Below are 23,942 nucleotides of genomic sequence, written 5' to 3'. Positions count from 1 at the left end.
GTGGCTTGTGTCTTGTATGTAGCTGGGTTCCTGGGACAGGAATTGCACACCTCATCCCTAGAGGAATAGGTTTCTCTGAGGTCGGGAGCACTCTCAACCCTCCTTCCACAACCTGGACGTCCAGGACTGCCAAAGGTTCCCTCAGGTTCGGGGTGGGGATGGGGGACAGGCTGAGCTTCGGATCCACAGGCCCCAGGTTGGGCCCCTCCATCTTCCCTCCCACGCAGCTGCTCCAGAATTGTGGCGGGAGGGGGTGTCATCCTGCTCCGGAAGGCCCATTGTTTCTCTCTCCGGCCTGGAAACACCGAGTTCCTCTAAGCTGGGGTCAGAGAACAGGCTCAGGTCCCCAAGGGGAGCAGGGCAGGCTACAGAGGCTGGGCTCCCTCCACTCTATTGATGAGGAGGTGACAGGGACAGAGCTCTGGGGTCTGGCCAGGAAGAACGGCCTAATGCGATAAGGGAAGGAAGGCCTCCTTCCCAGGAGGCTGAAGGATGCTCCGGTCTGCGCAGTAGAGCCACGCCCCACCCCCCCACCCCCCCCACCCGCATGTTGTTTCCTGCTCCTGGGCACGTTGCAGGAGTGATTGATAGTATTTGTGCCGCCCTTCTGTTCACAGGATCCCAGGATCGCGTTCGGTTCATTAATTCTTTATTGATGTGTGATGACTCCTTCCCCTCCAACCTCACCCACCCCACCCCACCCCACCCCACAGCCCGTAAATACTAGGAGCAGCACCGGAAAAGGAGGGCACCAGCGCACCACCGAGGTTCAGTTGTCCTATTCACAGGAGGGTGGGGGATGCAGGGTCCAGCCCAGATGTTCAGGATTCAGATATGGGTAGAGAGGGGAAAGTGGGTTTTCCGGGGTGTGGCGAATTTTCACCAGAATTGGGTCCACAGATGCTGCCGTTCTGTTCCTCAAGAGGATGCTGGGACCCGGCTTAGGATCGGGGACAGGGTAGGTCGGGAGACCCCCGGGCTTCAAGTCCTTGGGCCGACCGGGAGAGAGGGCACTCCTCGGGGTTGTTCTTGACTCGAGGGTCCTCAGACCCAGACCTTTCCTGATGTTGGAACGGCCTGGGGCCCTGGCGAGGACCGGGTTTGCCGCGGCTGCGGGGTGCGCCGGCGCCGATAGAGGGCTCGGCTGTAAGGCACGAGGCAATCGGCCAGGCGGAGGCGCAGGCAGAGGCGGCGGTAGCTGGCCAGGGCAAGCACGAGCAGCGGCACGAGGAGCAGGAATCCGGTGACCAGCAAGGCTGTGAAGCCCGGGTCCCGCAGGTGCGCGGTGCAAGGGGGTGCCTGGGAGCGCAAGAACTGTGGGAGGAGAAGAGGCATGAGGCCCAAGCCAAACAGCCCAGGCCGGGAGAGGTTGTGGCCCACAGACCCCACCGCCACCGTCACCAGACACCCACACGCCCACCGCGGGGCGCACGCTCACCTGAGAGTGGCAGAGGAAGCCAAAGCCTAGCATGGTGACAGCGGGCAGCAGGATGGTCCCCAGCACCAGCGCCAGCAGGAGAATATTGAAGGCAGCCACCAGCAGATTCTGGGCGGTGACCAGCACAGCGCAGGCCCAGCAGTCCAGGGGGTCCCGGGGCTCTGGGCCGCCGCCGGGAACCGGTCGCTGCGCCCCGGGGACATCCGCCATGGCCCGCCTGGCTCCCTCCCGCCTGGGCCACGGCCCTTATAGCCCTCTTTCCTGCCCCTCCCCCCGGCCCAGCCTCTCCCCCCCCCCCCTTATCCTGGAATGCGGCTCCAGGATTAGGCACCCCCCATAACGAGGAGCAACCGAGCTCTGGACATTCCACAGGCGCCTCCGGGGAGGGGCTCCCCTCCCCACCAATCACGGTCTCGCCGCCCCCTTCCCAGTGTTCTCCCTGTTATCACCAGCACTTATCGAAAAGAGATTTTTTTTTTCTGATTTTATTTTTAATATTAATATTCTCACACAAAAATCACCGAAAATAAGGGTAGGGTTGGGAAGACCCCTCTGCCCCTGGGGCAGAAAGACAGTGCAGTGCGAGGGGGCAGGACTGTAAACCCCCCACCCCTCCGCAGCCCCAGCGTGGAGGAGAAAAAAAACAAACGACAAAACGAAAATAAAGCCCCAGAGAAACTCATCCCGGGGTGTCCCTGCCCCAGTGAGGCCCTGGCCCTGGGCTGTTTCACGCTTAAAAAGAAAAGGGGGGTGGGTTGTAAGGGGAAGGTCCGTGTTTTTAAAATTGGCCGGGGCTGGGAAGGACGGGGCTCCTTTTCCTCATAGTTCTTTCTTTAAAACTTTAAAAATTTATTTTATTTATTTATTTATTATTATTATTATTTTTTTTTTTTTACAAAATACCATTTCAGTTCCCACTTCTTCCCCTACAGTACAGGAGTCGCTCACCCTCAGGCGGGGTTGGGGTCGGGTCGGGTCGGGTCGGGAGTGGGGGACTGGTCCGAGAAAGTGCAGGACGTAGGGGAGGGGAGCGGTTTTGAGCACCATGAGAACCCGGCTGGAGCCGCGGGCGGGCGGGCGGGCGGACGGGCGGAGACGGACGGGCCGGGCCCGGACACACACTGGGGCGCAGGGAGAGCCCGGCGGCGGGCGGTCCCTGGAGGGGCGGGCGGGATGGCTTGGGGGTGCGGGAGGTCGGGTTTTCCCAAAAATGAATAAATAGAGGTGAGTGGGACTGTTATAAATTAAAAACCAAAAAACAAAAACAAACAAAAAAACCAGAAAATACAAATCATAACCAAGTGAATAAACAAGAGACATGTACAGGGGTCACAGCTAGCACTGGAAGTAAAAAAGGAGGTTCTGGGGGAGGGGTAAAGCCCATACAAAGAATCTCATTAAAAACCTCGGCTGCCGTAACGTTTATGTACATACACGAGCCGCGTGCATCTGCGCCGGGCGGGCGGCTGGCAGGCGTGAGGGAACCCGTATGTGACCCCCGCCGCCGCCGGAGCCTGGTCCTTGTGTCTGTTGCTAGAAAGGCCAAAGTCGGTGAGGGGAGGCGCTGGTGGGCGAGGGGCTACCAGCCCCCTCCCCCGTCTCCCATTTTTTTTCCTTTTTTCCTCATATGTTTTTTAAAAAATTCTTTTTCTTAATAAATTAGGTGAGGGGAGCTGCCAATGGGGTGGAAGGGCTGGGCCCGACCCCCTTCCCGGCCAGAGGCGGGACCTAGGTCCAGCCCAGGCGTGTGCTGGTGGCCCCGCGGCGTCCTGCGGGCGGGCAGGCGGGCGGGGCGTCCGGCCTCATCGCGACGTGCTGGCCGGGGCCTGCGGGAGAGAGCGGGCGGGGCTCAGGATGCGCGGTCGCCCACCCCCGGCCCGCCCCGGCGCCCCCCCCCCGGGTCCCCGCCCCGCCGGGCCCTCACCAGCGTGAAGGCGTCGTAGGCCTGCGCCAGCTCCTCGGTGCGGTACTGCTCCAGCACCACCACGCCCTGCAGGCCTGCGCTGCGGCGCCGCGCACAGGCCTCGCAGTGCACCAGGTACGTGTTGCGGCTGCCGTTCTCACTCGTCACGAACAGGATGTTGAATACCTCCACCTGCGGCGGGGAGGAGGCGGCGGTCAAGGGGCGGGAGGGGGGAGAGAGGGGAGGAGGGGGAAGAGAGGGGGGCCGGAGGCGAGCGCCTCCCTCCGAGGAAGCGCGAGAGGGAGAGAGAGCGCACTCACGTCGCACTCGTTGCAGTAGTAGGCGGGCTCGTCCTTGACCCGGCCCTGGTAGGCGATTTTCTTCCCGGCCCGCACCAGGCTCTCCCGCTGCACCTGGCAGTGCTTCATGGACTGCAGGAGGCAGAACCTGCGGGCGGGGCGGGGCGGGGCGAGGTGGTGAGGAGGGGCGGGGCCTCCCCGCTTCGGGCAAGGGTCACAGCCCCCGACACATCCCCGTCACAGTGGAGGTTTCATGTGGTTTTTGTCTACTTGGACCACTGGAAAACAAAGCTCCTCAGGGCAGGGGCCTAGTCAGCCGCCCAGCACAGCAGCCCTGCAGGGCACGCGGTAAAAGGTGGAGAGGTGGGGGAGGAGGGATTGGAACCAGGAAGAATAAGGTGGGCCAGGTCGGATGGAGATGGGCTCCTTCCCAAACAGGGCCCTCCCTCACTTGATCATCTTGAACAAGTCGGGGTCGCTGATTTTGACCGTGCGAGCCACGTTCCAGGACACGTGAATCATGGGCACGATGGATTTGACGTTCTTCACCTCGTTCCACTCGTATCGTTCCAGGGCCAGCTGGTACTGATAGGCTGCGGGCCAGAGAGGGTCATGGCAGGATTCCCCAACAGCCCGAGACACTTGGGCCCCCGCCCCTTCCCTCACAGCTGGCCTGGCGCCCTCCAAACCCGCCCCCCCCCCCCGACGGGGCTCACTCCCCAGGGGCCCCAGCCCCTCACCGCTGAGTGGCTCACCCCACCACCTGGCCCCGCCCCCTCACCGGTGAGGGGCCCCACGTTCCAGGCGATGTTGTTGCACCAGCCGGTGGCCTGCACCCAGTGCACGGTCCCCGCATTAATCCACACAAGGTCTCCGGGGCGCTGCACGAAGCGGTACACAGGGATGTTGGAAGCATAGAGGTCATCCAGGATTGGCCACCAGGAACCCGTCAGGTAGTCCACGCCATGCCTGGAGAGTAGCCACAAGGTCAGAAGGAAATCTGGGAATCCAGGGACGGGGCGTGGGGGGTCTATCTACCCGAGGAGGTGGGCGGAGGGCGGCGCGCACCGGTCGCAGAAAGCGCTGATGGTCTCCCAGTAATGCTCGTGCACCGCGAACCACTCGCAGTCTCCTGGGCCAATGTTGATGTTGACTGAGCAGAAGTTGTTGTTCTCTTGATGGCCTGCAGGGGGCAACAGAGAACTGCACAGTTGGTCGGAGCCGGGCCTGCGCTGCGCGACAAGCCCGCCCTTGGGCGCTCATTGGCTGACGGAGGAGCGCTGGCGGCAGCCCCGCCCCCTGCGCTCCTCGCACGCGCCCCGCAGCCCCGCACTCCGCAGCCCCGTGAAGAGCGCACCTGGCGTTCGGCTGCCTGGGACCTTCATGTACAGCTGCACTGTGTTCATGCCCAGGATGGTGTGTCCCACGTGGCTCAGCATGTTGCCCGTGGAGGTTACCCGCATGAAGGCGGGCAGCTTCAGCAGCTCTTGCAGCTGGGGCTTCCACCTGCCGTGGCGAGGGGGGCAACAGAAGTGAGCAGCTACCCCGACTCTGCTGACCCATCAGCACTTCCGCCCCAGCTTGCTGGCCTCAGCCCTACTGACCGCTTGGCATCGGACAGGTCGATGTTGGTGCCGAACTTGATGATGTGATGGTTCTTCGGATCCGGTGCGCTGCTGCGGGGGCAAAGAGCACAGGTTGGTGGGGAAGCACAGGGAAAGGAAGGAGTCATGAAGGGCAGAGGCAAAGCGTCCCTACCTAGGAGGGGTTCCCGTGGTGCTGTCCGGCTCCTCGGACTCCTCGTCCTCGCTCTCCTTCTCCTCCTGCTTGGTCACAGGGGTAGGCAGGCCTGGGTCAGCGGCCTTCCAGGAGCCCTCCCACCGCAGCCAGGGCCCCAAGTCCCCTGATTCCGCACCCCCTGCCTCTGCCCGTGCGCGCCTCTCACCTGCAGGGACTCTTGGAAGGATGAGGCCTGGTACTGCGCGTACTTGGCAATGGTGGTGTGGGAACGGGAGCTCTCGCAGGGCCAGATCTGTCGCGTGCCTGTCAGGTCCCAGTTCTCATCTGAGGGCTGCTGCACCTGGGTGCGCACCTCCACCGTGTGCTCACCACTTGCCTCCACCAGCGTCTTGGTGGAGAAGAGGCCCAAGTCTGCAAGGGAGGGCCGAGCAGAGTGTTGGGTTGGGGCAGGGGCAGAGGGCGGGGAGCGAGGCCCCAACTCACCCTCTCCCTTCTTGCTCCCCAAGACTCTGACGCAGTGGACACAGGCTTCTCAGAGTTCAGCCCAGGAAGAACAGGCGAGAACCCCAGCCCCTCATGAAGCTGGGAGGGTTGGCCCTCCCAGGGCCTGGCCTTTACCTGGATTACAACCAACGCCCTTTCTCCCACTGCTGCTCTGAGTCCCAGTCCCTCCCCCAGAGTCCTCAGGTGTCCATGAGGCCACATGTGCAAAGCATCTGGCACACAGTAGGTGCTCAATGAATAACAGTTTAAGTTATCATTGGATCCAATGAAAGATTTCATCAAGTAAAAGCCTAGACCGTGCTTCAGTAACATTGGAGGAAGGGGAGGATATGTGGGTAAGAGAAGGCTACAAGTACAGAGGAAACAAGATTAATTTTTATAACTCAGTATGGTTTCCTTTTACTTTGGAAGGTGTTTGAAATTGTGCACAATAAAAGGTTGAAAAAGAGAAAGCCCCAAACCATGAGTCTCCTTGGATTTTACACAACCTGTATTCTTCTCATCCTTAATCACCAAGAAAACCAGAAGTGACTCTAACCAGATCCCGAGATACATCCCCTTCCCACCTGCCTACTGCTGGGGACAGACAGATGGGGGAGGAAAGCCTGAGGTCAGCTGACCCATCACTCAGAGCAGTCTTCAAATATGGCTTACACGTGACTGAGGAGAGCTCACTACAGCTGTGGCCCTGGGTCTTCCAGAGCGGGGGCTCTCCGAGGGCCCCAAAGCCCCAGGTCCTCACAGCCCTCCCCACGCCTTTCCGCCTCCACACTCACTGAGCCGCAGGGAGCCTGCCAGGCCCCGGATCACGGTGATGGGATTTCGAGGGTCTGTACAGAACTGCAGCAGCACCGGCGAGAAGGCATCACGTTTACTCTCCAGCTGCGGGACAACCAGGAGACAGGGCTGAGGTCAGAGCCCCGTCCCAGGCTCAGGGCCCCCCAACAGTCCCAACACTGTCCTAGAACCCTCAGGCAGGGGCGGTTCTGAGCACGCAGGGCACTCGTACATAGATGCTGGGTGTGGGCGGGTTCAGTTTTTCCCGGGGCAGCTTCTCCTCCGAGTTGATCTTCGGTTTCACAGACTGGGCAGGGGAAAGGTAGGACTCTCGAAACTTCCCTTTCACCTTGGCATTCCTGTAGAAGGACAGTGAGATGAGAGCAGGAATATCAGAGTGCCGGGGGAAGGGAGCTTCCCGCTGGGCCAGGCCAGCAGCCTCAGCGGTGACAGCCCTCAACTCACTTGCTGGCCCGCACGACGTCGGCAGCGCAGTGGCTGATGGTGAGGTCTGCCATCCGCAGCCTCCGCTCTTCTACCTCCGAGGCGATGAAGGTCTCCTTGTCACCACTTTCTACTTTGATGAGCCGGATCTTAAGCTCCTTGGGGGGCCCTTCACTAAGTGAGCGCAGCTTCAGCATGTCAGCCCGGCTGACACCAGGTGGCCCCGGAGCTTCCTCCCGAGCCTTCTTCCCAGGGACAGGGGCTGCCGGGGGTGTGGGCTGGACAGAGGGTGCAGGAGCTGGTGGAGGGCCCGGAGCTACGGGCGGCTTGGCCTTGGAGGCCCCGCCCAGATCCAGCCGGGCCTTCTCACGACCTTGGATCTCCTCGCTCTGCAGGTCCAGGTTCCCCAGCACTCGGCGGCTCTTTTCTTTGGGGGCCTTGGCCTTGGCCTTGGCCCTGCCCTCCCGGGGCCGCCGACCCACACTGTCCTTACAGGCCCGCCTGTGCCGCCGGTGCTCCTTCTGGTGCTCCTTCTGCCGCCGCTTGCTGCTCCCTGGTCGTGCTGCGGCCGCCACCCCACCGCTCTCCTCCTTGGCCTGAGCTGGGGGCTGCAGTCGTTCAGTCCCGCTGTCCGCTGGATCTGCCGTATCCACTGGGTCGGCCGGGTCTGCGGTGCTCCGGCCCACCCGCTCCACAAGGGTCTCACAGGCCCGACTTATCTCTTCTAGCACCTCAGACTCAGAGCGAGCAGGGGGCAGCGGCAGGTGGGGGGGCGGGGGGGCGGGGGTCATGGGGCCCGGGGCTGGCTCTTCGCCCGCCCTGCGCTCCCGGGCCCAGGGCCCGCCTGAGGTAGAGAACTGAGATGACGAGGAAGCGGAGGGCTGCGGGGAGCCCTGGGCGCTCGGGGCCGCGGAGGTGGGCGGTGGGGCGGTAGCACCTGAAGAGGAACCGGGGGAATACTGAGTGGTGGGCAAGGGCCCAGGCCGGGTGGGAACAGCTGCTCCAGTCCCCCGGTAACAGTACTTTTGTCCTTCCAGCACGGAGGCCAAGGACTTGAGCAGGTTGGCCGGGCTGGCTGGTGGGGCTCGCGCGGTTGGCGGCGGCTGGGGTGGTGGCGGGAACTTGGCTAGAGGCGGCGGTGGTGGCAGGGCTGGCGGTGGCTTCTTCTCCTCTTCCTGGGTGGCCGGGGTGGTGGCGGCGGCAGCGGTGGCAGCAGTGGTGGCGGGGGCTGTGTCAGTGGGGAATGGAGGCTGCAGAGATGTAAAGGGCTCCTTCAGAGGAGGCGGGGGGGCCACGCCTGCCTCCTGTTGTTGCTGCTCCTCCTCCTTGCGAATGGATTCATCCAGCATCTTCATGATGTTGGCCAGCCCATCAGGGAGGATCTTGAATTCAGCTGGCTCCTCAAACTGGTCCTCCAGTGGGGTAGGGGGGAAATCAAAGAGTCGAGGGCCTCGGGCAGGCAGCTCCCCAACCCTGGGCGGTACAGGCTGGGGGGCTTTATTCAGGGGGCCTGGGGATGGCCCCGGCCCCCCCTCGGGGGTCTTTGGGAAGGAGACCCTGGGCCGAGGGCTCTCCGGGCGCCTGAAGCTTCCTGAGGTATTTTGGTGGCAAGAGGAGGGAGGGGCTGGAGGCAGGGCAAGAGTCAGGGGTGCAAGAGGTGGGTCTTGGGGGCTCAGTGTTGGGCTGGGGGGCCGGGGAAGGGGGTCCATACTTCTGGCCAGATAGGAGGGTGTGGGGAAGGACACAGGCCCAGTAGGGCTGCTGCTGTGGCTGCCACTGTTGCTGCTGCTGGTGGTTGGGGGAGCGGGAGGGGTGTGCGAATCCTGAGTGCCCACAGAAAAGCGGGGGGCTGGAGGCCCCAAGAAGCCCTCGCGGTGGGGGAGGGGTGGCGGGGGAGGGCGGGGGCGTCCCTCAGCCCCGAAGAAGAGCTCGTCTAAGATCTCTCCATCCTCACGGGCTGCTCGGCAGGCTGGGCCCTTCAGCCAGGCAGGGGGGGGTGGGGGGCGTAAGAGGCGGGGACAAGGCGGGGGAGGAGGTGAGGAGGGACCGGGTGGCAGGGACAGGTGGGGAGTGGCAGCGGGAGCCGCCAGGAAAGGTTTCCGACTACTGTGTGCCGAGGGCCCAAGGCGGCCTTGGTGAGAGACCTCCAGCGCGGGAGTTTGGTAATGGTCAGCGCCGGGCTGCAAGTGTAGGACGGCAGTGGTCAGAAGGCTGCTCCAGCCACCCCAGACCAGCTCCACTCATCCCCCTCGCCGCTCCGCCCGCCACCTGCAGTTGTCACTCACAAGGCCTGGGCTCGGCTCCATGCCCCGGAGACCAGGGTTGCTGCTGCTGCTACTGCTGCTGGTGGTGGTGCTGGGGAGGCCGGGGGGCCGGGAAGGGGCGTAAGGCACGCAGGCGGTGGTTGCTGCTGGTGAAACGCTGGAGTCCATCCGCGACCTCTGAACTCTGCTCTCTCTAAGGTCACTTCCGGGGGGACGGGTGGCAGGCGGGCAGCCATGGCTCTCTGCTCCTGGGGGGCGGGGGCCTGGGGGTGCAGCCGGGACCAGCCGGTGGCCGGGGGGGTGCACAGGGTAGGCCGGAGCTGGGTATGGATATGGGTGAGGCAGCGAGTGCCGCTGCTCCTGTGGGCGAGAAATGAGGACACTGCGTGACGAACGGAGGACACAGGGACTTGGAGGTAAGAGGTGAGGGGGCCACAGAGAGGTGCTCACCTGGCGCTCTGGGGCTGCTGAACCCTTGCGCTCGGGGCCCCACGCATCTCCATGTGGGGTACTCCACAGCCCTGGCTTGGTCAGCTGGAATGGAGGGCTGGTGGCTAGGCCAGGCGGGGGTGGGGCTGGGGGCAATGGTGGCGGAGGCAGCGGCAGCCCTGGGGGAAGGCCAGTCTGGAAGAAAACAGAGTGTGAGAGTCCCACTCCACGCCCCAGCCTGCCCACCCACTGCTGGCCCGCCCACATACAATCATACCTGCTCAGAGTTGCAGCCTCTCCTGCGTTTGCCTCCAGGGCTGAGGCCCTCCTCCCCCGAGGAGCCTGAGAGTGCTGCAGGAGGCATAGGCTGCACCACCGGGGGTTCGGCAGCTCGCTTCACCGGGGGACCCCCCCGCTTGGCCCCATAGTTCCGTTTGTGCTGAGGACGGAAAGAAGAGAGAGAATGGCACCGGTGCAGACCTGGCCCGGCCCTCCTCCCTAGCCCACCCAGTACCAGCCTCACCTCAAGGTGCAACAAGTTCCACACTTGCTCCAGGGGAGGCAGGACCTTGGGTCGGTGCTGGCAGGAGCCGGCATGAAAGTTCCAGAGCTGGGCCTGAGGAGGTGGGGGAAGAGTGCAGAGCACAGGGCAGAGGCAGACGTAAGATGAGGGCACTGAGTCAGAACGCACAATCCTAGCCCCCCGTGTCCTGCCTCATCCCACCTGCTGTAGTCGGCCGACGCGGGGCCCCAGCTCAGCCAAGCTTCCTCCGTATCGAAGGGCGCTGTGGTAGCAGCGTATAGCCTCCTCACTGTCGTGCTCTGACTCGTACAGCTGCCCAAGCTGCTCCCACAGCCCTGGCTGGGCAGGCTCCCGGAGCAATGCCTGCACACAGCCATGCAGGGATTCCAGCTTCCCATGGAGGGGTCTTGGGGTGGGTGTCCTACAGAGCAGAAGGGGTGGGGAGGTGGCAAGGCTTGGCGAACTCTTTCAAGGCCCCAGCCTTACCTCCCATCCCCAGCACCTTTCAATGCTCACTCACCCTAGAGCATAATACGGTTTGTTGGGGTGGCCAGAGCTACTGCCATGTGAAGGAGGTAGGGGAGCAGGGAGTGGGGGCTGCCCGATGCTGGCAGAGCACCTGGAGAGAGAAGGGCTCTGTTAATGTACAGCAAGATGGAAGTCTTGTCCCTACCTAGGAAGGAGGGGACTGAGGAAACAAGAGAAAGCAGCTGAGGACTGCACTGAGGCCCACGGGATGGCAGAAATGAGAGTGACACAGAGACTGAGGAGCAGAGATGGGAAGAGGAGTGCCTGGAGGCAGAGAGACAGACCAAGTTCTCACCTGCCTCCAGGCAGCCATGCGCTCCGAGGAGGGGGATGGGGCGGGCAGGAGCTCCAGGCCCCAGCACAGCTCAAGCCCCCAAGGGCAAAGGCTTCCCGTGCAGCGCGGGCCCCTGCAGGGTCCACTGCCCGATGCATCCAGCCTGAGTCAAGGAAAAGAGATTATGATCCTACTGGGGACAAAGACTGAGCTGTCAGAGTACACACAGCCGACCCGGCCCCAGTCTTCCCTTACCAGGTCAGCAGTGGCCCCAGGAGCCCTGGAGATCGGGCACGGCCCCCTGCCCCAGCTCCTTGGGGCGATGGTCCGGCTCCAGCCGCTCTGACAGGAGTGCCCACTGCCCCCAGATGGTCGCCCAGGGCCTTTCACAGCCAATTCTACGGAGAGGAGGGGGAAAGGAGTGAGGTGAGCGGGCCAGCACACAGTCGGGGCCGCAGGCTAGGCTAGGCTAGGCTGGGCTGGGCTGGGCTGGGCTGGCCTGGCTGTGGCGCCCACAGGTCTGTGATCTGCGCAGGGCTGGCTATCCCTGAGGAGCGGCCCACCCGGCCTAAGGAGCCGCAGGGGAGTGGGGGGAGCGGGAGGGCCAGTCGGTGCGATGGGGTGGCTGCGCTGCCAGGCTTCCAGCCGGGAGCCCCGCGGGGCCGAGGTGCAGCACTGCGGCCGCTTACCCGGCCTCCGTGGGAGCTTTCTCTCCCGGCGTCGGCGAGCTCCGGAGACCTGACCAATCACAGGACTTCCTCTCTCCCCAGAAAGCCAATCATCACCCGTGTCTCCGCCTCAGTAACAGCCTGGCCGGGACCAATAGGAGTGAGGTTAGCCCGGCCGCTGCCGGGGGAGGAGGGGCGGCGGAGCCGGTCAGACAGGCTCTGCCCGGGGTGACCCCGACGTGACCCCGCGGCTCCCACCTAGGGTCTCCATCTCCAAGCTGACACTAGGCCGGTCGAGGCAAGCGGAGCCTGAGACCCGTGCGGGTGAAGGCGGGTCGCACGCTCGGGCAGGCCTGGGGCATGGAGCTACCCGCAAGTCCCACGCGCCCACAGAGCCGCCGGTGGTCCGCGCTAGACAGCCCGAAACGCCCCCTGCCCCGCCGCCTAACACCGACGGACAGCAGACGGATGCACAACGCCGACACAGGCGGCGCTCCCCCTCCTCACTTCACCTCGCCCAGTGCCTGACCTCCCCACCCCCTAGGAACTGTTTAGGGCTGGCCACTCACGGTGACTTCTACGGCACCCAAACCTGCCCGCGCCGCGATCTGAGCGCTCCACTCCCCACGCCTGACCCCCATCCCAAACCATGGTCAAGCCCCCAGCTTCATACCCAGTTCCTTCAGCTCCTCCACTTCCCCTGGCTCTGTAGGTCTTCAATACCAACCGACCCCCAAAACCAAAACCGTCCTCTAATCCCCCAACTTCTGAGAAGTCGCGCACAGCGGTCCCGAGTGGCCCCTCTCGCGTGGCTCCCGTATCCTCTATGCCCTTCCCCGCCGGGGCCACGCGGTTCCCCACGGCCCACGTGGCCCCCGCCCCCCAAGGGAGGGGGGATTTCGGGGGTTGCCCGTGACGTGGCTACTTGCGCAGCGGAAGCGGCGTGTGTAAGAGTACGGGGGGGGGGGGTCCTTCGGGAGGGAGGAAGGAGGAGGGAGGAAGGAGGAGGGCGGAGCCCGCCCGGCGGTGACATCACCCTTGTCCCACTCTCACCGCCCACTCCCTTAAAGAACCCAGAACCCGTTTCACTTCCTCCTTCACCCCCCCCACCCCCGACCCCTTCCCGTCGGTGCTGGCTCGACCCACGACGGGAGCAGCGCTCCCCTTCCTGGGCACCTTCCCTTTAGCCCCAGTTCTTCCTTCTCGCCTCTCTGAGCCCAGGATCTCGGTCCCCGCGCCTCCTGCTCGCCTACCCCGCGTCCCCGCAGGTAGGAAGCCGGCTCCGCTCCCGGGATCGGTCCATTGAGAGTCTAGAGTACAAAGAGCTGCGAGAGGCGAGTGTAGAGTACAAAGCGGCGGGGGCGGGGCCAGCGCTCCAGCTGGAGCTAGCGCCGGGCAGGAAGCCGGGGGAGAACGCGCGACGAGGGGCTGGGGGCGGCTGGAAAGTTCGCCTTCGCCGAGAGAAGTCTGAGCTGTGGGGAAATTTCCACCCAGCCCACAAGGGCAGTCGGGTTTCTGGTGAAAACAGTCCTCGATCTGCAGGGCAAGGTCGTCTGTTTGCACGCAAGCGCTTGGACCCTACAGGTCCCGGCGTGCCACTCCCCGGCGAGCCCTGGTAGGCGCTTGGGCTCTGCGGACCCTCTCCGCGGTTCACGCGGAGTTTCGGTCAGAACTCTCTTCTCCCCATACAGCCTTTATGTCAGTTACCAAGCCCTGGGCCAAGTACAGCGCTTAACTGCGGTCAAGCATAGCCCTGGCCAGCTGCCCCCACCTAAGTCCCGGGACCCATGGACCAGACATGGGAAAACGGGGAACCCGGGGTCCAGACATCAGAGGAACAGATCCCCGATTGGGAAGTGGTGCCGAGGGCGCTGCCAGTTACCAGGAAATGCAGCTTCCCCTTCTGCGATGATGACACTTCCCCTCTACCACTTCCCCTTTCCCACGGGGAACTGACTCAGCTTTCCCTAAAACAGCGAGTCCCGTCCTCCAACCCCTTTCCACCTCTATCCACAAACCCCTACGCCGGTACTCGGAATACAGCAGCCCTCACTTGAGAACAAAAACTTCCTGTACACTAAACACACACTCACTCTCGCCAACCACCTCGGATCCTTGTCCCCACCAGGAACCCAGGCGCCTGACTTCCCATCCGCCTCCTGTACAAAGCCCTCCCTCGGGGTCTGATTCAGGCTTGGGGTGGGGGAGCGTGAGTCACCCAGAAAACCTTTCCCTATTCCCACTGACTCAGCCCCCGCCTCCCTGAACACACACAGACACACACAGTCAGAGGCAGACACAACTCAGCCCACACACCGCTCCCCACCGGTCCCGCGGAATTTCCCCTCTCGTCTTCCCCCACGACGGCCCCTCCCCGCGCCGGGCAGCCCCGACGCCGCGGTCACACCTGTTCCCCAGGCGCCAGCAGCCGGCTCGCGGTCCACTCTCACCTCCACTCTCGCTTTGGGGCAGGAATAGCCCTCCCCGACTCCCGGCGTCCGTACTAACCCAGGGGAGGGGACAATCACCGGCAGGCACAAAGACAGACACCCAGAGACTCCTCAAAGACAGATGAGAGGTAGACGCACACGGCCAAAGAGGACGGTATACTTCTGGGGCAGGCATTCCAGCCTCTCCAGTCGGACCCACAGTCCTGGGAGTCAGCCGCTCAGAAAGGGTTAATTCTTCTCCTGCCGAGGCCACGCCCTCTCCATCCGGGCACTCCCGGCTAAAGCCCAGCTCCGCCCCCTCCATCCGGGCTCTGGACTCGGGGACTTTAACCGGCCCCCTCCCCCTAGCGCTCCGAGAGGGACCCACTCTATCAAACACACCCACTTAACTCTCTCCGGGCTCCAGGCCGGAGGAGCCCCTCCGCACACCGCTCCCGCCGCGCGGGATGAGGGTCCAGACGTGAGCACGCAGATTCACGTGCCGGGCAAAGACAAGACCCCGCAGTTAGGGTATTACCGAGCAGGGAGTTAGCAGGCACGCGGCACGCGCGAGGAGGTGGGGCCGGCCCGGGAACCCCGCCGCGTCCCGCTCCCTGTCAGGCCCTGTTCTGCCTGGTGGAAGCGAGGGGTTACAGCTCGCTTCTTACCTGGGGGAGGGGGAGGCGTAGGGGAGGGCCGCCGGCTGGGGCTCCGCTCTGACTCAGCCACCCCGGGCAGGCCGCCCGCTCGGGATTCCCTTCCCCAGCCTTCCCCCGCTGCTGGCCCCTCCCCGCCCCCCACCGAGAAGTGACAGTGCCGGCCCTGGCCCGCTATGTGTCACTGCGAGCCTTGTGTCTGCCTCTGACTGGACCGCTGTGTTCACCAGTCTGTCTGACAAGGTCGGCTGTGTGTGAGTCCCGGTGTCTGTCTCCGTGTGCACCTGCATATCTGCTCATCTTGTCTCCTTCAGTGCCTGTGTCTGACGCGTTCCTGCCATTATGCCTGTCTACACGACTCCGAGGGACTGTCTCTGTCTGTGTGTCTGCCTGGCTCCTGTCTCGGTCTTTTGTCTGGGACTGCCTCTGCATCACTTGCCGTGATCACGTGTGTCTCTCTGTACCTGCCCTTCTGTGTTTGCCTTCATGTTCCTGAACAGAGTCAGGGAAACACTGCAGCAGGCTGACCCGGCAGACTCCTCGCCCCACTCCCCTGAATCCTGACGTCTTGCTGGATCAGTGATCCTTCTGTTTGATTCAAGCATTTGGAGGTCTGGGTGCCTTCATTTAAGTTCTGTCCTAGTCCTCAACATCCTCACTTATCCTCACAGCTCCCTGTGGCTCCCATTGTGATGGTAATTGCTAGCATTTAGTGAATACTTATTACATGCCAGGTACTGTGTTAAGCACTTTATATACATTTAAAAAAACTCCTCTCCAGAACCTGACGTAGTACTACCCCATTTTACAGATGAGGAAATTGAGGCTCAGAGAGGTTATATAACTCTGTCAAGGTCATTCCACAAGAGAGAGTAAGAGCTAGGCTTCTTTCCAGAGCCTTATTCTTACCACTCTTCTACAATGCCTCTGTACTATTTTCTGTTGGTTTTATCCTCACAGGACATTTCCTAGGTCAGCCTGCCCCTCAGCTCTACCCCACGGTACCATCCCAAATGTCTCATGTCTTTAGAGAAGGTGTAGGTAGGAGGCTGTGCAGCATTTCTCAGAAGCCATTGGTTTCTTGGCCATGAAGCTCATTCAGTTAACACATTCATTCAACGCAATTCCACTGAGGCACCCCAACGTGCAAACCTTCTCGCCAAATAGAGATACACAGAAGAAAACAGTCCCACTCAAAACTTAGAAGTGGAGAAGAGCAACACACACTCAGAGAACTTAAGTCTCTGGCTTAGGTACCATCTTTTCTCCTACAGAAGAATGGGGGATGGGATGGAGCAGGGCCTTAGGCAGAGAAGTGGCAGAAGGAGAGAGGAAAGCACAAGAGGAGTAAGATTTAGGATGTATGGGGCAAATGCTGTGGTGCAGTAGGGAGAGAAAGGAACCGAAGGGATCTGGAAGGAAGGGTGGGAATGCCAAGACTGCCATGGCAACGGCAGGTTTTTGTGACAATGGCCTCCAGTATCTCTCCAAATCAGTTCCCAATCACCCTCCATAAGCCAGGCTGTTCAACTATTATAGGGGCAAAGCCCTCCTCATTCCAAAAAAAAAAAAATCCCTCCAGGTATCTTATCTCTACTTTCTGGCCTGCAAACCCCAGGTTAATTCAATTCAGTAAGTAACTGAGTTGTAGCACTGGGGGGGAGGGGGAAGGGGGGGTGATTTTTTGGTGGTAGTTGAGAGGCTGGTGAAGTACAGGGATGAACCATTCATAGGCAACAGAGGGGAGCTCCATAAATGAGGAAGACTGAACCACTCAATCACCTCATGGTGGGGGGGATGCTCAAGAGTTGGACTGGACCATTCTGAGGAGTGGGCATGATCTAGATCATATCAATCCTTCTTGCATATGGTGCAGAGCTGGACTGTTGCGGGGAGGCGCTGCATTGCTCAGGGGCAGGACTTACCAGATGGGAGTTTGGTGTGCCCTGTCTCATTGGAACCAGTGCCCCAGCAGTAGGGTGCAGCAGACCACAGTGGGTGGGGTGGGTGGTACTACGGGGCTGGCATGGTGCCTGGGGGAACCTAAAAGAAAAAAGCCAGTTAGAGGTGGGATCTCCCAAGCTGGAGAATTTTCCTATGCCCCCTGTCCCCTTATTGAGGAGAAACCTGGCTCTGGTGGTCAGATGGGATGAGAGAATCTGTTTCCATGGCAACCAGAAAAAGCCAACCCAAGATTGGTCCTCCAGCCTTCCCCTTTAGGAAGCAGCCTGGACCAGGGAGTGAGGGGAGCATGCTACAGCATCTGCGTTAAGTCCACAGGGGACACCCAACCCATGATCCCTCTTCTGACTGGACCCTCCTGCTGAGAGTCCTTGGCCCCAGAGTAGCCCTAACTGCCTCTGACATCTGCACCCAGGTCAGCTTCAGTCCTGGCCTCAGGCTCACAGAAACTCTTCCTTCAGTTCTGCCTCCTCCCTAACCTTATCAAGACACCAGACAACCCCACCTTCTGGACTCTGCCCCCTCTCCTTCCCCCAGGCTGGTGCAGGCAGGTCTTGGTGAGCAGCACAGGTGGCCAGACTAGATGAACGGGCCCAGCAGGGAGGAGCCTTCCTCCTCAGCAAGGACTGTGACTCTGGGCCTGGGTCTGGAAGTGGCCTCTGCTGCAAGCCTCCCTTCCATCTACCCATCAAGGCCATATCCTGTTTCCCCATCACCTCCTTCCTCTATGTGGCCCAATTAGGTGATAGAGGCCCACTCCCTCCCCTCCTAACTTTCAGAGACAAGAAGTTACATGTCTAGGTCCAGGGCCAAGAATCTGGTGTCCATCCAGGCGTCAGACCTAAGTCTGCCTCACCTCAAACTCACTCCTCAGGGACCTATGTTTTCTGCCCTCTTAGCCATAGTTCTCTGCCCTTAAGCACCCAGACACTTGGGCTCCCAGTCTAGCCTCTCCATTCCCTGTCCTTCCAGCCCCCATCCTTCCCCCTGCCCCAGAGGCTCAGGCCTCCAGCCCCCAGCATCCATGATGCAATGTGCTGCAAGCTGCCTCAGCTGCTGATGACACTGCCCCCAGGGGAGGTGCTATTTCTGACCCATGCAAGGCCCCTCACCTGGCCAGGGTAGTGGTCAGCTGCAGGCTAGGGAGGCCAGGCAGGCAAGGTCCTTCTGCTGGAGAAGGGAGCTTGAGGCTGGAACCCTCCAGGACAGGGACACTCAGAATGTGAGACCAGAGAGTGAGTGAGTAAGAGAGAGAGAGAGAGAGAGAGAGAAAGAGAGAGGGGGGGAGAAAGAGAGAGAGAGAGAGAGAGAGAAAGAGAGAGGGGGGGAGAAAGAGAGAGAGAGAGAGAGAGAGGGGGAGAAAGAGAGAGAGAGTGTGTGTGAGTGTGTGAGTGTGTGTGTGTGTGTGTGTGTGTGTGTGTGTGTGTTAGTCTGTAGCATTTGTATTTGTGGTTGTGTTGGGGAAGAAGGGGATGCTGGGGAGGGGCCTTAGGACAGACCAAGAGGAGGAGTGAGGGGCAGCCAAGGGGGTCAGCCAAGGGGGTCAGCGGGGTGCGTATGGGGTGTCTGGACACCAGAGTGGGGGAGGGGCCAACAGCCATTTAAAGGGCCAGCCCCAGAGCTTTAATCCCTCACCAGCCCTGGCCCCAAGCCGGAGGCTGTAATTCATCTGTCCAACAGCTGGGGTGGGTGTGTGTGGTGGGGGGGGCATGTGGACGGGAAGGGGGAGCTGGGGGAGGGGCTGGGGCTTTCTTGTGCACAGAGCCAAACAACAAAAGGGGAAGCTGAAGGGCCAGCTCCAGTGTGCCCAGGACAGGCTGCTGACCTGCAGACCTGCCGGTGGCCCCCACCTGATGGCCGACAGACTCCGTAGTTTAGACTCAAGGATTCTTGGCCAAGGAGTCCATGAACCCAAAGGTGGGGCCCCGGAGAAGGCCCAGGTTGAGTGCCCCCCAGGCAAGCTGTCACCCCTCCGTGCAGGTCCCATCCGCAGCACTGTCCCAGACCTGGCAGGCCCCGAAACAGATTCAGCCTCAAATGCCCTGCTCGCCAGCCAAGCCTCCCCAGACAAGGCCTGCCGGCTCCCCCCTCCCGCTGGCGCAGGGTGGCAGCGGCCACACCGAGGCTGTCCCTTTAAATCATTACCACCCCAGATTGTGTGGACGAACAGAGGGCCCTGCCCCCCAGGCAGAGGCTTGCCACCTCCCCCCCACGAGTCCCCAGAAATGTGAGGGCCATTTAAAGGGACAACAGAGAGGCAGCCGGGTCTCTAACCGTCCCCGCCCCCACCCCAAACACACTCACAGACCCTTTCGCCCGCGACACATAGCCCCTTGCCCCTCCAGAGGGCCCCCCAAATTCCGGTTCTCTCCCCACCCCTAGAGACTGCTAGAAGGAGAAAGGGGCCAGAGTTGGGGGGCGGGGAACTGGGGAAACGAGAAAAGGACAGGGACTCCCTCCTTCCTCAGAGCCCCAGGGGACAGGTCGGAAGGAAAGCAAAGCCTGGAGAAGCAGCGAGACAGAGCCCCGAAAGGTGCCGCGGGCAGACCTGGGGCGCACAGGCTGTCGGTCGAGGGGAAGGGAGTTGGGCTGCACGAGACAGCGGCGCGGCCAGCGGGCGACTAGCCCAAGTGGGGAGATGGAACAAGGAGGGCAGGGGGCGAAGAGGCAAGGCCGGGGGAAACGGGGAGACGGAACCGGGGAAAGGGGTCATCTGGGAGGGTGTGGAGGAAAACCCGAGAGGGGAGGGCGAGCCAGGCCGGGGTTACCTGCTGGGTGTCTGTCCCCCGGCGGTGCCCCCGGAGTCCGGGTAGGGAGGGGGGGGGAGCAGCGGGGGGGGGGGAGTGGGGGCTGGGGGGGGGCGGGGGAGACGGTCCCTCCTCTGCCTCCTGGGCCTGCCCCGGCGCTTGCAGCCTCTGCCTCCCTCCCTCCTCCTCCCCGTCCCTGAGTCCCGGAGTCAAACAAAGAACTGTAGCAGGCTCTCCCCAACCCCCTCCCTCCCTCCTCCTCCTCCTCCTCCTCCTCCTCCTCCTCCTCCTCCTCCTCCACCTCCTCCTCCCCTCTCTCCCTCCCCACCAGCAGGCTCCCTCCTCCTCCCTTCCGGTCTCTTCCTTTAACTACCCGCCCCCCCCAGCCCCCAGCACTAGTCTCTCTACCCACCCACCCGAACCTTTTACACACCCCTCAGCCAGCCCTGTCCCCGCAAAGGAAACTGTGGAGTCCCTCTGTAAAACTGAAAGGCTCCAAAGAGCATGGGAGGGGACTGGGGTCTTGCTCAAAAATCAAGAACCACAATACAATTATTTTATTTTCACAGCCAGAGGAATAGTCTTAGCTGTTTCTTCTGCAAGAAGGGGGAAAAAATAATCGCAAAGAAAGCAATACAAATCTGACTAAAGCCCTCATCAAATAAAGTGCACAATGCAGTGGAAGCTAATCCCTAGCCCCCCCACCCCACCCCCCAGACCTACCAAATTAGCACAAACTCTCCACTCCTCCCTGGAGAACTCCTAAGGTCTTGGCCAGTTTGAAGCAGGCCTACCAACCATAATAATAAAAATAATAACAGCATTTAACAATAATAAGCATTTCATAACAAGCGTTCATTCAGTGTTCATTCTGTGCCAGGCACTGTGCTAAGTGCTTTGTATAAATTATCTCATTTTTTTCCCTATCAACTGCCTAGAAGGTAGGTATTAATATTTCAATTTTCCAGATTAAGAATATGAGGCACGGGGAGGTTGTGACCTTTCCAAGTCTCTACAGCCACTAAGTGGCAGAGCTGGGAATGGAATCTAGGTCTGATCTGACAGCCCAAGCCCTAAGGTACATAAAAAGAGAAACCAATTTTTTCCAATACCATAACCAACCCCAGGACTTAATAGAGAAGGGCAGCCATAGCTATCAACTGAGTCCCCTTCCTTCAAGAGACAGAGATCCACCCACCTACACAGAATAAAGGCCCTGACTTTTCAGTCTAACACAGTTTCTTGACACTTTTCCTCACTGTTGGGGCTGGGGGTAGGGTGCCATTGATTAAGGTCAGGGCTGAGCTGGTATCCAGCAGTATACCACACAGCTCTTCTCCTGGGAGGTAGCTATCCGGCAACCACACCCACTTCAACTCAATACGGGGGCGGGGGCGGGGGCAATGAGACACTTGGCAATGCAGCAGGTGGGAAAGTAAAAAGACTGCTGGGAGACTCTTTCCAGGAGGGACGGGGGGCTTGCAGGAAAAGCTCTTCCGTGCCAGTCTAGGGAAAAGTGACCCAGGCTTCGCTTCGCCCAGCAAAGGGGCAAAGTCCACCACACCACGCCCGTGCCCCTCCCCCTCACAAGACTCCAGGCCAGGGTTTCCCACCTGCAGGACGCTAAGGCCAAGGGAAGGGAGAGGGAAAAAAGATGGCACGGGGTTGTAACTGGACTCGGGGCGGGGGGGTGTGGTGGGGGGAGGGGGCCGGAATGGAAAGGGCACGTGCACTGGTGACATCATCCCAGGCCACCTTTAACACAGACCTTTGACCCCGAGGGGCGGAGAGGAGCCTCAGGCTAAGCTTCCTGGGAAATAGCCTTAGGAATTCTGGGAACCCAAAAAGGAGAGGAAGGAAGGAACCCAGGCGTCCCGCCCTTATCTTCTGCCCCCAACGCGGCTCCAATCCCATGAACTCGAGCCTCTCGGCTCCTCCTCTCCGCCTCCAGCCCTGACCTCCCAACCCACATTTCTGACGGAGTCCCGACACGCCTCTCAGAGATACTGTGCCTTCTCTCTCCTGGGCGAGATCTCGGGTGGGGGGCGGGAGGTGGGGGGGCGGGGGCACCAGGTCCCGCGGGGCTCCGTCTCCCATCAGCGGGATCCCCCGTGCCCCAGCCGGCCGCCAGCCGGAATCTGTCTGGGTCCCAACTCTCCTGCCCCTCCCCGCGCTGTTCCAGGGCGGAGTCTGTGGAGTTGAAATCAGGACACGGCAAGAGGAAGAGTTATATAACTGGGAGAAGCCGAGAAGGACGAGTGAAGACCGGGATAGGCAGCCCGAAAGGAGCCGAGGGAGGTGCAAAGAGCACCAGGGCGAGGGGGGAAGAAACGTTAGGGATGAGAAAGATTTTGGTGCACATCAAAGGGGAGGAATTCACGCGAAGACGGGTTGTGATGGTCCGGGAAGAGTCACCTGGCCCGTCCGGGGCTTCCCTGCAGCGCCCTCCCCAGCCACCAAGAGCAGCTGAGCCCGAGCGAGTGAAGCCTCGGGAAGGGGTGCTGATACCCGTTCCGTTCGTCTTGGAGAGGCAACCTTAGCCAGAGCCCGGGAAGGCAGCGGCGGAGCATACGGGGCCGGAAACCACAGCTCCGCCCAGCCCACCTGGGAGAGTGGGGCGCCAGCTGGGCGTTGGTGGGGAACAGGTAGCTGGCTCCTCCCACGCCAGGCTGGGCAGTAACGGCTTGAGACCCAGAGAAAGGCTAGCGGACCCAGACGTCTGGGTCCCCCCGGGGCTGAGGAGTGAGTGCAGCCCGGTACTAGTTTGCGAACAGAGTCTCTAGATGGGGGTAACTGGGGGAAGCGGCGAGCGCTGACTCGCCGCGCAGGCGCGGGGGGCGGGGGGTTACTCGGGCTCTTGCGGCGCGGGGAGGGGGAGTGGGCGCGAGCGTGTGGGAGTGCACGTGCGGGTCCCGGGCAGCTACCCCCTCCCAGCCTCCACCTCTTCCCCTCCCCTTTCCCTCTTCCTGTCGCTCTACGATGCCTCCTCCACATTGGCTGCCAAGGCCCTGATGTCAGAGGCAGCCGCTGGAGCGGATTGGGCGGACGCGAGAGTTAGGGAATCCGGCTCCTGAGTCTAGCTCTCCAGTTACTCTGGCAACAGGGCAAGCAACCCCCGGGAGGGAAGGAGAGCTGAGCTCAGCGCCGCGCCTGGGTCCCGCCTCCCTCCGGACCAACGCCGAGTCCGTTTCTGTGGCAGCGCAGCTCGCTCGCTGCTCCCCTGCTTCCTCCTAGGGATCTCCCTGTCTCGAGAACCAGGCGACCTGCCCTCGACCTTCGCCGCAGTCTCCCAGCCCCCCACTCTGCCAACTCCCATCCTAAATCAGCCACAAGCCACGGCAGACAGGAAGCGAATCTGCGTTGCTTAGCAACCTGCCCGCGTGCCCCCTCCCCACTATTTACCCCAGCTCCGGGAGGCGGAGTCCCTACCCCCTCCCCCGCCCATGCCCTTTGCCCTCCCGACCACAATTTCCTGTGAGGGGGACCGAGATGACAGGAAGTCAAACAAGCACCTCAGCCCACCTTTCCCTCTGGCCGGGGCGGGGGGCTTCGGCTGCTTTCACGGCCACATCCCCCACCCCAAGCCCCTGAGTCGCGCTGTGCGTCTCGCTCTCGCCATCTCGCGGCTACGTCGCGAAGGTTCAGCGGAGAAGGGCCCGAGAAGGGCGAGAAGCTAGGAACGGGAGGTGTCAGAGTGGGGGCAGGACCGGGGATGAGGAGACTATCGGGGTGAGGCCGAGTGCAGGGAGGTGACGTGCGGTGGACGGGATGGGGGCGAAGGCTGCCGCTGGGAAGCTGTCGGGGCTCCCAGTGTGAGGGTCAGAGCTGAGGCTACATACCTCACCCGTGGGAAGAACCAGAGGGAGACTTGGCGCGGCCCGGGACCTGAGACACATCCCTGACTACACCCGCCCTCAAGAGGCCATCGCACTGACCTAACTGCAAACCCTGATCTTTGGTCCTGCCCTTCAGTTAGGGACCGCCGCGCCCCGCCCCCGCCCTAGGGTCGGGAAGGGGAATCCCAGCCCAAGAGGAACAGGGAGTCAGTCCTTTCGGGCCCCTGTCGACATCCGGAACCCAGGACATCTGCCGCCCAGCTCTTCCCTCACCCCCGCCCTGCTCTTTTCTAGGGGACCCAGATGCCTACGCCCAGTCTTCTTCCCAGTGCCTTCCTTTCCAGAGACCCGAACGTCCATCCCCAGCTCTACCCTTCTTGCGACTCAGCAGTCCCGCCCCACTGCGCGGAGATGGTTTCCCTTTCCAGACGCCTTCGCGGCTCCCCGTTACCTGGTTCTGGGGTGTCCCAGGTGTTCAGGTTCCCCAAGGTCACCCAGGGGGTCGAGCGGCCCCCCCCTCT

At 61.7% G+C, this 23,942-nt stretch overlaps 2 protein-coding genes and 1 long non-coding RNA gene across 4 annotated transcripts; 1 reads left to right on the top strand and 2 right to left on the bottom strand.

Moving 5' to 3' along the window:
- Window positions 1-694: 694 nt before the first annotated feature.
- On the bottom strand, window positions 695-1,704 carry TMEM88 (transmembrane protein 88). Its single transcript, XM_059908785.1, has 2 exons — window positions 1,439-1,704; window positions 695-1,314 (listed from the first exon to the last, which is right to left on the bottom strand). The coding sequence occupies exons 1-2, from the start codon at window positions 1,646-1,648 to the stop codon at window positions 1,045-1,047; spliced, it is 480 nt and encodes a 159-aa protein (XP_059764768.1). The 5' UTR covers window positions 1,649-1,704; the 3' UTR covers window positions 695-1,044.
- A 194-nt stretch (window positions 1,705-1,898) lies between these two features.
- Window positions 1,899-19,112, bottom strand: KDM6B (lysine demethylase 6B). 2 transcript variants are annotated; one of them, XM_059908776.1, is made up of 24 exons: window positions 17,951-19,112; window positions 16,802-16,919; window positions 11,813-11,932; window positions 11,379-11,521; window positions 11,145-11,286; window positions 10,842-10,940; window positions 10,523-10,742; window positions 10,322-10,414; window positions 10,076-10,237; window positions 9,820-9,993; window positions 9,391-9,729; window positions 7,127-9,285; window positions 6,894-7,020; window positions 6,661-6,766; window positions 5,586-5,791; window positions 5,399-5,466; window positions 5,245-5,316; window positions 4,998-5,146; window positions 4,709-4,823; window positions 4,422-4,609; window positions 4,092-4,233; window positions 3,662-3,788; window positions 3,363-3,533; window positions 1,899-3,264 (listed from the first exon to the last, which is right to left on the bottom strand). In XM_059908776.1, the coding sequence occupies exons 5-24, from the start codon at window positions 11,279-11,281 to the stop codon at window positions 3,241-3,243; spliced, it is 4,878 nt and encodes a 1,625-aa protein (XP_059764759.1). In that variant the 5' UTR covers window positions 11,282-11,286; window positions 11,379-11,521; window positions 11,813-11,932; window positions 16,802-16,919; window positions 17,951-19,112; the 3' UTR covers window positions 1,899-3,240. The 2 variants fall into 2 exon arrangements, with proteins under 2 accessions (XP_059764759.1, XP_059764760.1); XM_059908777.1 differs by having other exon boundaries at window positions 5,399-5,463; window positions 17,951-19,110.
- On the top strand, window positions 3,875-6,335 carry LOC132356059 (uncharacterized). Its single transcript, XR_009499742.1, has 3 exons — window positions 3,875-4,627; window positions 4,830-5,337; window positions 5,887-6,335. It is a non-coding gene; the product is annotated as an uncharacterized LOC132356059 (long non-coding RNA).
- Window positions 19,113-23,942: the final 4,830 nt, after the last annotated feature.

Source organism: Balaenoptera ricei, chromosome 20 (genome assembly GCF_028023285.1).
Source record: "Balaenoptera ricei isolate mBalRic1 chromosome 20, mBalRic1.hap2, whole genome shotgun sequence".
NCBI lineage: Eukaryota > Metazoa > Chordata > Mammalia > Artiodactyla > Balaenopteridae > Balaenoptera > Balaenoptera ricei.
This window is presented reverse-complemented; position numbering and strand designations above follow the sequence as displayed.